At 43.0% G+C, this 12,350-nt stretch overlaps 1 protein-coding gene across 1 annotated transcript in view; it reads left to right on the top strand.

Annotated features, from left to right (window-relative positions):
- The window catches only part of RLP4 (receptor like protein 4), an 80,558-nt gene extending 68,851 nt beyond the window's left edge, over nt 1–11,707 (top strand). Inside the window, exons 8-9 of the mRNA XM_086814339.1 lie at nt 10,926–11,110; nt 11,197–11,707. Of these exons, the coding sequence (XP_086670465.1) occupies nt 10,926–11,110; nt 11,197–11,306 (295 nt within the window). The 3' untranslated portion in view covers nt 11,307–11,707. The remainder of the gene's footprint in view (nt 1–10,925; nt 11,111–11,196) is intronic.
- Nucleotides 11,708–12,350: the final 643 nt, after the last annotated feature.

Raw genomic sequence — 12,350 nt, forward strand, 5'->3', positions numbered from 1 at the left:
TGACGTGTCGTGGGGGACGTCCGTCCGTCCCCGTCCGTCCCCGTCACTGTTCCGTCCCGATTCGGTGTCCCCGCGTTCCAAGCAGACGTCCCTTCCGTCCCCTGTGACTATGCTACAGCCCCTTGGAAGAGTGCGTTGGCATCGAGATTGGTCATCGTTGGTGCTTCTACAACAGTGTAGAATCAGCCGACTCTTGGTCTTCTGAAGGTCTTGCGTTTGTGTTATCTACAGTCCCAAAGTCAGTCATTCTCTTCAAAGTAATAAAGCAAATACTCCTAGCAATAGGTGGGGCCCTTGAGTGGGTAATTTTGCGACCCAATAAGGTGTACAAATCTCTATCTCTAACTTAGGATACAGAAGGCGGTGTGAGACTTTGTGTGAGAGGATTCTATATCTACGCATAATTCTGCTGCATGTTACATTGATATCAGATTCAGCTTGTTCACACACACCGCATCCTAGCGCGAGAGCATCCTTTGTCATACTTCGCTCCGGCATGACCACCAACTCCAGAATAATGTCTACAGAGGAGAGTACACATCAGCAGGAAGGCGTCTCCCTCGGAGGAGACCATGCTCTTCCACCAACAACAGATACCATAGCTGTACTCCGAGCTCAGAACCAAATTCTCATGGAGTGTCTCCAACTCTTGGAGGATACCGGAGCAAAACCCACTCCACCAGCTACCCCTGACTTTATCTCTCTCGTCTTTCAGATGGAACAACAAAGACGAGAAGATGGGGCCAGACGTTGGGAAGAAAAAGCTGAAGCAGGATCAAGAAAGTTACAATAAAAAGCAGATAGATTGGACTATGAGGAAGCTCAATGTAGGCTTAAAGATGACTGGTGTCAAGCTGACCTTGCAGCTCGAGAGCACCAATGAGAGCTCGATCAAGAGTGAATGATACTCGAACACAAGCGAGAAAGGGAGGCCATGCATCTGCAATTTCAACACACTCTCTCTTCATTCTCTCCGCTCATAGCTGCCACCAGCCAGACTCCCATAACATCAACGACCGTCATCCGGACTCAGCTAAACTTTAGTAAGTATGACGGTAAGTGTGATCATTTAGCTGTCAATCAATTTATTCATTAGTTTAATGCGTATTGTCCTTTGGCAAAGCTAAAAGATCCGCAAGACAAAGTCCACGTAGTGGCTCCCCACCTTACAAGTGAGGCAGTCACTTGGTGGTAGCATTGGTCTAGTTTACATATAGACCCGACTATAGGTGTCATTGCTTTTCACTGGGACACCTTTGTCCATGACCTAAAGACCAGATTTCTCCCTCCGGAGTATATAACCAACATGGCAGATGAGTTCTACGTAGTATGGACTCGAACAGAACGGGTCGCCCGTGCTTCAGTTTTCCAGTAAGGTTATTACTTTAGCATAGCAGCTAGGGTTATCTGAACGAGCCAAGATGGATCAATTCATCATGGATTGGGTCCTAACATTCGGTTCATAGTTCACAACTTTGAACCTAGCATATATGACCGGGCTCTGACTCTCGCTCAAAATAAAGAAATGAAGATGAAGGGAGGCAAGCCAAAACAACCGCAGTCTAGTACCAAATCCCAGTAGGCAGCAATCTGCTTCGCAGTCAGGGAAGGTCTAGAGACACTAAGAAGGACAACAATGCTAGCTCTAGTTCAGGGGGTAAGAAGGATAAGGAATCCAAACCTAAGAAAATCCTCGAGGAAAAGACTAAAGCAGGCATCACTGGAGGCTATCTTTCTCCAGAGGAGCAAAGAAAGTACCAGTCAGAAAACCGATGTTTCTTTGTCATACCATTGGGCATGGTAAGAAGGATTGTCAGAAATGGCAAGTGGAGCAAGCCTCCAAGCAGCCTTCTTCCACAGTTGCCACAGCATCTTCCGCTCCTCCAGCACCGCGTACTACCACGAACGGAGTTCAACTCTTACCTTCTATGCATCCTATGCCATCAGTGGTATTTGATGCTAAGTAGGAGGGTGAACGTGATGGTGCACAGAAAAGCTTGATCTGAGCTTACGGCTCTGCCAAGGACCGCTAATTTGTAGTCCTATTTGACATGGACAGTTTTGAGAATGCCATCTCTTACCAAAATGAGTTGTACATTAGTGCTCTATCATTTGGATGTGGATGGGTTTACGCTTGGTTTCCGTACTCACATATCTCAAAAGGCATAACAGTTTCCGTTTCAAGTTCAAAAGGCCTCATTCTAGCGAGATTTCATTGTCTCGCCTCTTTTGGGGTGTGACATGATTTTAAGAATCCAGTGGTGTCGCTAGTATGAATCCATTCTTGATTGGGGACATGACACTTTTACTATCTTTAAAGGTTTTCCTGAGCCCGTCATGATTTGTGGGGATAGGAGCATTCTCGGTATCCCTTTGATTTCTTATCTCCAGGCCCGACGAGCTATCCGCAAGGGAGCAGAAGGAGCATTGCTTTATGTTCGTGCTCAGAGAGCTTCTACCTCATCGATAGCCGTTGTCTCATCTTCATCTTCAGTTCTGCAGTTGGCAGATCTCCTGTCTCGACACTAGGACATTATGCTTAGGGACGATCTCCCACCCAGTCTCCCACCTCTCATCCTGAGGATTATCATGTCGATTTGGTCCTTGGGGCATAACCTCCTAGCAGGTTTTCCTATCGTCTTTCCAAGACTTTAGAGGGTGAGCTAGAAAAGCAGTTATCTGAGCTTCTTTGAGCCGGATCGTTTGGCCATCTTCCTCACCATTTAATGCACCCATCCTATTTGTCCAAAAGAAGGACAAGTCTGCACGCCTTTGTGTAGATTACAGGGCATTAAACAAACTCACCATCAGGAATAAATTTCTTATGCCCAGGATTGAGTACATTTTGGAGCGTTAAGACAGTGCAATTTTTTTTTCCACTAAAATCGATCTCAAAAGTGACTACTATTTGGTCTGCATTTTTGAAGCTGCCATTCCAAAATTAGCTTTCCGGACAGAGCATGGTCACTATGAGCTCATATTTATGCCGTTTGGGCTTACCAACGCACCAACAACCTTCAATAAAATGATATCCACGATTTTCTCAGTCCTCATTGGTAAGTGTGTTTTCATATTTCTTGATGACATACTTATATTCTCAGCCACTACGGAGGAGTATCAGAAAGGTGTGGAGAAAGTCTTGGCAACTTTTGCGAGATATTGGGCTCTGTATCAATGCCAAAAAGTCTATCTTTGGCATTACAGAGGTTCAATACTTGGGCTATATCATCGGTTCCTCCGGGATTCGATTTGATCTCTCAAAGGTTCAAGAAATCTTTGATTGGGACATTCCTAAGACCGCCGAAGAGATCCATTTATTCGTAGGTCTTTGCCAGGTCTACAGTACACGTTCACCAGTTTTCCAACCTCGCAGCAGCACCTCTCATGGACTTGCTCAAGGGGGTGAAAACCCGTTGTCAAAAAGACACAGTTACAGGCAAGGCGCTCGACGCATTCCGTGCACTCCAAAAAGCAGCCTCAGAAGCGCTTGTTTTGAAGTTAGCATCTTGGAATGAATCTTTCGAGGTCATTATCGATGCTAGCAATGTAGCCATAGGCATTGTTCTTCAACAGGACAATAGACTTGTGGCTATTACAATTGAAAGTTGGATGTCGCCGAAAGGAATTATTCGGTTTATGACACAGAGCTTTTGGGCGTGATCACAACATTGGAAGCCTTTTCTTTATGGATAGGTTTTCATAGTCAAAACAGACCACCTAGCACTTAAGTGGCTTGAGACGATGCCATGTGCCCAATGGAGTGATCGGAAAGCTAGATGGAGTCAGATCTTCCAACAATTTGGAGGAATGATTGAGTATATCCTTAGTAAGCTTAACCTAGCTCTAGATGCTTTTAGTCTCGAAAGACCAGCATCCAGACCATGTAGGAGTCTACCATTCTCGAAATCTCTGGAAAGACTTGGATAGCATGAAAGATCAATATGTTGATTCCGCAGAGTTTGGTAATCAATATAGTTTGGTCCTCAATTTTGAGTATGGCCATTATTCAATACAGAACGGTTGGTTGTTCTACGAGAACTGCCTCTATGTCATTTAGGAAAAGCGAGCAGCTCTTCTCCATGATACACATGACTCCTTAGTTGGAGGCCATAGAGGTACCATTAGAACCCTCGAGAAATTGGAATGGTTCTTTTATTGGACAAAAATGAGGCGTGATGTTTATTCACATATTCAAGCCTGTAAGATTTGTTAAAAAGTCAAGGTTCCACATACAAAAAAGGTTGGTTTACTTCAACCTTTGTCTATTCCCGACGGACCTTTCATCGACATTTCTATGGACTTTGTAGGGCCTCTACCAGCATCCATCGGATCTCGCAACACTCAAGTGTTTTACCATTGTGGATCTCTTTAGTGAGTTCTGCATGCTCATCCCATGCAAGCATACGGCCACAGCTGAGGACGTAGACCGCCTTTTTGTCAAACATTGCTACCCCATTTGTGGTTTGCCCAACACCATCACATCAGGCAGGGATTCCAAGTTCACCTCGCATTTTTGGAACTTTGGGACCAAGTTGCAGTTGTCTAGTGCATTCCAGCCACAGACAAACGGCCAGACATAAATTTATAACTAGGTGGTCTTTGATGTTCTCAAGTCATATTGTCATGACCAGTAGTCCAAATGGGAATAGTATCTTCCATTGGTCCAAGCCATCACAAACAATACTTATTCATCTAGTGTCGGACGAATTCCGTATGAGGCAGTCTTTGGTCACCATTTCTCTTCTATTTTGATGAGAACGGTATCTCAATCACTAGTGGCTAACAAAACGATGGAATCATTCGCCGAAATTATTGAGTTAGTTAAAAGACCGCTTGACTAAAGCCCATGAAGCTTATAGCAGACAAGTAGACGAGATGTCCACTTCAAGGAAGGGGATTGGGTCTATTTGCGTATAATGAAATGGAGATTGAAACAAGTGGGCAAACGTTGTCCCAAGCTTTCTTTCCGTAGTTTTAGACCTTTTACTATAATTAAGAAACTCACTGATGTCTCCATGAGTGTTGGTCCCGGGGGTCTTCCACCCATCCGCGAACGAATTCCTTTTCGCTTTTGGAAGGTTGGTCATAAATTTGGAGAGTTTGCTTCCATATGAAAGGCCTCGCGTGCATTCCAAGTTAAAGTTGCCTAACAGTTGGACGATGCATGATGTTTTTCATGTTTCTTGGCTAAAAACATATGTTGGACCAAAAGTTTTTGATGTTTTAGATGAATAGCAGTCAGACATGGTTGATGAAGCAGAAGTCATTGAGCTTGAGGAGATCCTTCTTCATTGTTGGAAGCATGGTTCCAGTCAAAGACTACGTTAGTTCTACACGAAGTCTGAGATCGAGGTACCCATGCAGCCATTTGGCTAGATGGAGTTCTTTCAAGAGCACCCCCAGTTATTGGCAGACTACTTGGAAGCCATGAACCTGCCGCCAAGCTAAGCAAGAGAGAATGTTACATGCACTCTGCACTGTAGTGCATGGTGACAAGATGGCTCATCATCAGTGCATCATTGTACAATAGTAGGACCCTTTAGGATATGATTTTGTCCTATGCCGTGGCCCCATTGTAAGTCCTAGTTCAGGATATGTCAGGCACGAGCTACGTAGGTCTTTCCTCATACTTAGAGTGTCAGTCAATCAATCAAGTCCCTTAACCCACTTCAAGAGAATCATTCATGCATGTAAGTCAGTAGAAGCCTTAGGGTTTGCATTAGTTCATGGTCAACGTTCGCACAGCGTTCATCTCATGTGCATGTGAACCATTGCATAAGCCTTAGACCATTTATCCATTATTATCATCCAGTTGGCAGAATTTAATATCCAGTCGGCCAGCATTATTAGCATATTATATTCAGCATTATCACCATTATTCAGCATATATCATATTATAACAAGTCGTGTAGCATATTTATCTCAGCCGACTAGCTCTGCAGCCAGCAGACCAGCACCATACATCCATATAAATAGCAAAGCGATTGCATCTCATCATTCATTCATCATCGATCAAGCAGACAACATTCAGCCACCCAAAAAAACGCATCATCATCAGCAGTGGGAAGAAGCGCTTCAGTCCATCAGTCCTTCTCAGCCCCCCAACAGAATTCAGCATTCATTCATCATTTTCTCCAACCTCCCGGGTGAAGGAAAACACAGCATATTCAGTCATCCTTTTGCATATTCATAGCCATAGAAAAAGTCCCAATTTAGCCATCTCTTAGCCTCAGTCTTGCAGCTATCCTACAGCCCCTTGGAAGAGTGCATTGGCATCGAGATTGGTCATCATTGGTGCTTCTACAACAGTGTACAGTAAGTGGACTCTTGGTCTTCCGAAGGTCTTGCGTTTGGCTTATCTACACCCCCAAAGTCAGTCATTCTCTTCAAAGTAATAAAGCAAATACTCCTAGCAATAGGAGGGGGCCCTTTAGTGGGTAATTTGGGACCCAATAAGGTGTACAAATCTCTCTCTCTCAGCTAGTTATTTAGTTGTTTTTAGCTTTTCTTACACAGACATTGTATCAGATCCACCAATTGTTGTAACCTTTTTGGTCTCATAGGTCATTTTGGCCTTCTGAAGACGTTAATATATCATTTCATTTCATTTCATTTCTCTCTCATCTCTTAAAGTTTGAAGTGATAAAGTGGATTGCTAAAGACTCACAAAACTCAGGATACAAAAGGCGGTGTGAGACGTGTGACAGGATTCTACATCTATGCATAATTCCGTTGCATGTTACATGGCTCCACTACTAGATGTGCCATCCATTTGGGGAGCCATGATCACCCTGTTGGAGAGGGAACATCTAGGGAGGTCAAGAATGGTGGAGGATAAGATAACGTCTCATACTAGAGCTACACCAAAATAGGTTATGTGTGGTGGCCTAGGGGATGGTGATGGATAGGCTACTTAAAGAATCAGAGAACTGTGACTCTGACTTTGGAGACTTGGAGATGTTGGATCTTCTGAAGTTGTTCATGCCCTTGTTTGATAGAAGAAGAATCCATAGATGTGTAGAGGAGGCAAAGAGATCTCCACAATACAGTGCAAAAGGTCTAGAGGCCATTTTAGATCTAAAGAATAAATTGAAATACCCTTTTGTTCATAGTATACTTTTCCCTGGGCAGTTGGAGGTTCTGCATCAACCTCATGTGTTTAAGATATGTATTTTGGAACCTGGCCGTGGTTTAGATTTGGTGAACAAGATGAGGCCAAAAGGAGAGTTGGAGAGAATGTGGGTCCACTTTGATCACGTGCATAGAGTGCCTGGTTGGTCGACTATGGGTGCTCATGTGTATGACCCTTTCATTAGAGAGCTTTTGACCATAGTGACCTATGAGTTTAAACTTGAAGATAGATATGCACAGATGGAGTTTTGGATGATGCTTAATTCTGTTTTTACGCAAAATGGTCATGGAGTGCCAGAGTTCCGTGGTTTCATGGCGGATGAGGCTAGTGCTAATCGGCTTGCAGTCAGGAAGGTCTACAGTAAAGGGAAGCCAATGCTTGAAAGGAATGGTCTTGTGCTTTTCATTGGGAGAATAGTATGATTAAGCACACAAGGAAATGTATATGAGCTCCGTATCATGAGGAGCACAAAGCGTTGTGTAGATAGTGGAAAGATGCACAAATAGATATGTCAGCTAAACATTGTAGGTCCTTGTGTGATGCAAGATGCATGGATGAGGGAAGGGATAGACTATCGGAGTTCTTGTCCACCTACAATTTGTTCCAAACTCGCATCCATCGGTGGTACGTACGTAACCAACTGAAATGATGCATCTATGTGGAGAGGGTGGGCTGTGAAGCATAGTCACAAGAAACGTTTCGCTTGTTTCGTTGTTTCGTTTCGTTTCACTATGGACAAAACGGAAAGGGTTCAAATTGACACTTCTCAAATCAAATTGGAGAAAAGTGATAAATTATGGAAAACATAGGAAATTTCAACAATTGGACGTGAAATTACATGCAATTGAGATTGAAAGTACGAAATTGGCAATTGGGTGTTAAATTAGGTGCAATTGAGATTGAAGAATCAAATTGGGAATTTATAAGTTGGAAGAAAATGAGAAATTGAAGAGCCAGTGAACACTTGTAAGAAATTTCAACTATTGGGTGTGAAATTAGGTGAAATTGACCAAGAAGTCGAATGGGGGAAAAATGGTGTTTCAACCATTGAGTTTGAGAGTATGAAATTGGGATTTATAAATTGGGGGAAAGTGAGAAATTGGAAAACTACCGAAAGTAAGAAATTTTAACAATTGGGTGTGAAAATAGGTGAAATTGACCAAGAAGTCAAATTTGGGACTCAAAAATAGTCACAAGAAACGTTTCTTTTGTTCCATTGTTTCGTCTTTACATGTTTTTTAAGAAAACTGAGATAGAGAGGAGAAGAAAGTGAAGAGGAGATTTAATATATATACAAAATATTGGAGATATGGCATTTCGGTTGGGAGAGTTCCGTTTTATTTTGAGACATTTCATGTGTTTCGTCCGCTTTGTGTTTCGTAGGGACAAAACAGGTTTTCATGTGACTATGCTGCAAACTCTGGTTGCTGTCGTCATATGTGCAGCTATGCTTTTGAAGGTTTACTCCCTATGCCTAAGAACCCCATGCACAAAGAGGGCTATACTTCTCTGGTCCTCATACTTGATGTTATCTATAAAGGACAAAACCCCTCCTTGAACAAAACAATGATAGTGGCTTTGAATCTCAGTGTGTGCTGAACAAAGGAGTGAAGCATGCTCTTCTGTCTCCACGTTGGGTGTACTTGATACCATTTATATCCGGAGCTCTCTCCCTTTGAGATCTACCTCTTGGTATGTCTCTACATGCAACCTGTATATAGAGCTCCCTTGTGAGATCTACCTCTTGGCATGTCTCTACATGCAACCTGTATACGATGAAACACGGAGTTGTCCCATAAAAATCCTCAATGCTTATGATAGGTGAATTCCAAAGTAGAAAGATGTTATTAAATTCTATGAAAGACTGGAGGGGTCTATGAGGCTAAAAAGCTGTGACATGTGATTCATGAGTAAATTGGATGTGAAGGCAACATGAAAAAAGTAAAAGAGGGGGGAGAGAGAGAGAGAGAGAGAGCCCTCATTGTATGCACGGAATTTGATCTTGAGGCATTAGGGTGGCAAGGCCGTGTGGTGCATACAGGAGACATTGTTCGTCATCTTGGGTATCCGGTGGGTGTGGATGTGGACCCCCAAGCGCTTCTTGCTTGGATTTCTGCTCGGATCTCCGATAAATTTGTGTATCGAAAAGCTCAAGGGTGGCCTATGCACGTGAGGGTTAAGGTAGCTCAGGTTATTATGCTTAGCATGATTTCCTATTTTTTGCCTTCTTCTCCGTTTGGTTGCTCCCATTCGGTTTATGCTGTGGAAGAGGCAAGGAAATATTATGGGTCAAACATGGATAGCTTGGAATCACATTACGACGCCCAAAAGAATGGGTGGGGCTGCTTTACTGGATGTCCACTTGCATATGGTGGCGCGTAGGTGGGCGCTTTTTCAGGATATGTGTTTGCAGGAGCAGCCTTGGGTATTCATGGCTCGTGACTTGATTGAGTTGGAGGGATTGTCACATGGACGGACACGTGTGCAGGCTTCATGGTGGGACATTGTGAATGCGGCTCATCCTGTCTGTATTCGCTCATCTCACCCTTTATCGCATATTCTCCTTTCTTGGCATGAAGTTCTACTATTGACTCGGTGGGATCCTGGTCATGAAAGACTACTTTTGAACTCTTTGCAGTTCGAAACATTTGTGGAGTTGCTTGTCATTTTTTGGCCAGACAGAGATGCTTCACGCATACGACTCAACCGCATGGTCAGGTTAGGCTTGGTTAGAATCCGAGACGCTGTGATACTTGGTCGTGACATGCCATATTCGTTTCGTCGTATTCGGCAGCACTTTAAGGTTCCTCGGACATTTCAGCCACTATGGGTTGACATCATGCATGCAGTTGAGCCTTTTACTCCATTGCGTTGGCCATCTGCAGATCAGCCTTGGCTTGATTGGGCACTATGTTAATCTCGTGACTTGATATCACTTTCAGCTAACCAGGTCTATCATAAGCTCGTATCAGAGAAAGATTGGGTTTCAGCCAAGGCCAATAAGGTGTGGGGATTGCACAAGTCTAAATCATGGTGGCAGAAAACTCTTATGCGTGATTGGCAGTCTAAACTCCCTTACCAAGGTAAGGTTTTCATTTGGAGGATGTTGGTGGGAGGTTTACCTACACGGGATCAGCTCAGCCGTCGTAAAACTACATTGGCCTCTTGCTTCTTCTGCACGACATGCACTGAAACAGTTATGCATCTGTTCATGAGTTGTCCAGTGGCCCGTCAGATTTGGTCTTTTGTTTCTCGCGTTTGAGAGGCAATAGAGAGGTCTACTGTTTCGGCTCATCAGTGGATATTTGGGATTTATCCTCAAGTCATTACTTTGGAAGTCACCTTGTGATATTCCACTTCCTTAGATGGACGGGACTTTGGCATATTTGGACTACACGGAATGGGTTCATCTTTGATTCCTTGTCTGGAATACATGGGCACATTCTACGTATCCGCGGTTTGCTGCTTTGGCAGTTTTCTTCTCTTCTCCAAAGCAGTTTTCTTCTCTTCTCTCAGCTCAGCTAATGCAGATGTTATTTCGTTATGGTCTACAGCGGCTCGGTTGGCTCATCTTTGATGCTTTTATCTGGGATGCTTATTTGGCTAGGAGGCTTTCTTATTAGTGTACAGGTTTGCATGGTCATGATCCTTTAGAGGATCTTTTGTGGGTTTTTTTTTTGGGGCCATAGGTTCTGTGTGAGCCATGTGGCTGATGTACATTTTTACATATAATATAAAACACTATTTCACGAAAAAGAGAGAGAGAGAGTCCCTCATATTGTTTTGTAATCAGCTTCTCAGGAAATCTTGGGTTGTGTGGCATACCGGGCTTGGAATCTTGTCATAAAACAATGTCGAAGGGATCAGTGGCAGCCATCGTGATATCGACTATTATTGTGGTGCTTTTATGTGGTTTGTGTGCATTTATAGTCTACAAACGTCGGCAAAATATTGCACGGGCACAGAGGCTTTCTACGGGTAAGTGATTTGGCTACCACCACCAAGGCAATCTGAGTGTTAGTTGAAAATTTTATACATAGACGTCGTGTTTGTATGGGCTGCAGCACGGGAAGCTCCATATGCGAAATCAAGGACTGCTGCTGCTGCAAGGGATGTGCAGATGGCAAAACCAGCTCGTGAACGCTATGTGCCCCATTACATGCAACAGTCCTAAATAAAGCAGTCAAGGATGACCCTTGGCAATTTTGCACTTCTATGGAGCAATGTGAGTTTCTGTTAACCATTTTTCTGGTCATACATGGGGGACCTGGGAGCATGGGCCTTGATGCAACCCATCCATAAGGGAATATAATGCTTTGCCTCATTCAAGTCTTTGAGGATACTGCAATTTTTAGTCTTGGAGAAAAGAGTGAAATTGTAGTGAAGCAAACCATCTCTGATCTGGCCCACTCATGGCTCTCTAAGAAGGCAGCAAATCCTTGATACCCTTGCAAGGCTTGCCCATGTATCATATTACTGGTGTTCACATTTTACCCTTTACCCAAGTCCTCAAATGCACAGGCAAGGAAACATGTCCATTCTAACTGTGATGGGTTTGATACTTAGTGAGAAAAATAACATAGTGTTCTGATCATTTGTATAACGTCTGTTAAGGCGGCGTTCCCTACATCATTGTGAGGGGATTTGAAGAGGCCTTTCTGGGGCCTAAAGAGAGAAATGGTCTCCTCCTCCAATCAGGAAATTTGAAGCGAAGAGAAGAAAAAGAAAGAACCTCTCACAATGAGTTTATCAATATCTAGATGGCTTTCCTTGCAAGATTTAACAAAAATAGGAGTAAGGATGTTCTTTTCTAGCATGTTTTAGTCCACAAGGAGCTGAAATTAAGGCCTCCAACAAATATATCCTTATCATAGATCAAGGTGCACATTTTCTTTCTAATAGATACATGAATGCTAGCCAAAATTTTGCTACTCCTCTTAAACCAAAAGACAACTCAAGAGCAGGTTTATCCATGATAGGAGACCTTGTGTTACTATAACTTTTAGTTCAAGAGACGACAACTCAAAAGCAATGACATGAAACCTTTCGTTACTGTAACTTTGGGTTCAAGCATCTTAGAGTTTTGGAAATCTTGGAGAAGTTATGTGATTTAAGCTCAAAGGTCTCAGATTTTCAAAGGTTTTTAAGAAATTTTAAATGACTTTTACTCTATCATACAAAAAATTAAAAATTATTTTGTGTCTTGGAGTTTGTATAA

The sequence above is a fragment of the Cibotium barometz genome, chromosome 20 (genome assembly GCF_041138505.1).
Source record: "Cibotium barometz isolate CiBa-2024 chromosome 20, ASM4113850v1, whole genome shotgun sequence".
Lineage (NCBI taxonomy): Eukaryota > Viridiplantae > Streptophyta > Polypodiopsida > Cyatheales > Cibotiaceae > Cibotium > Cibotium barometz.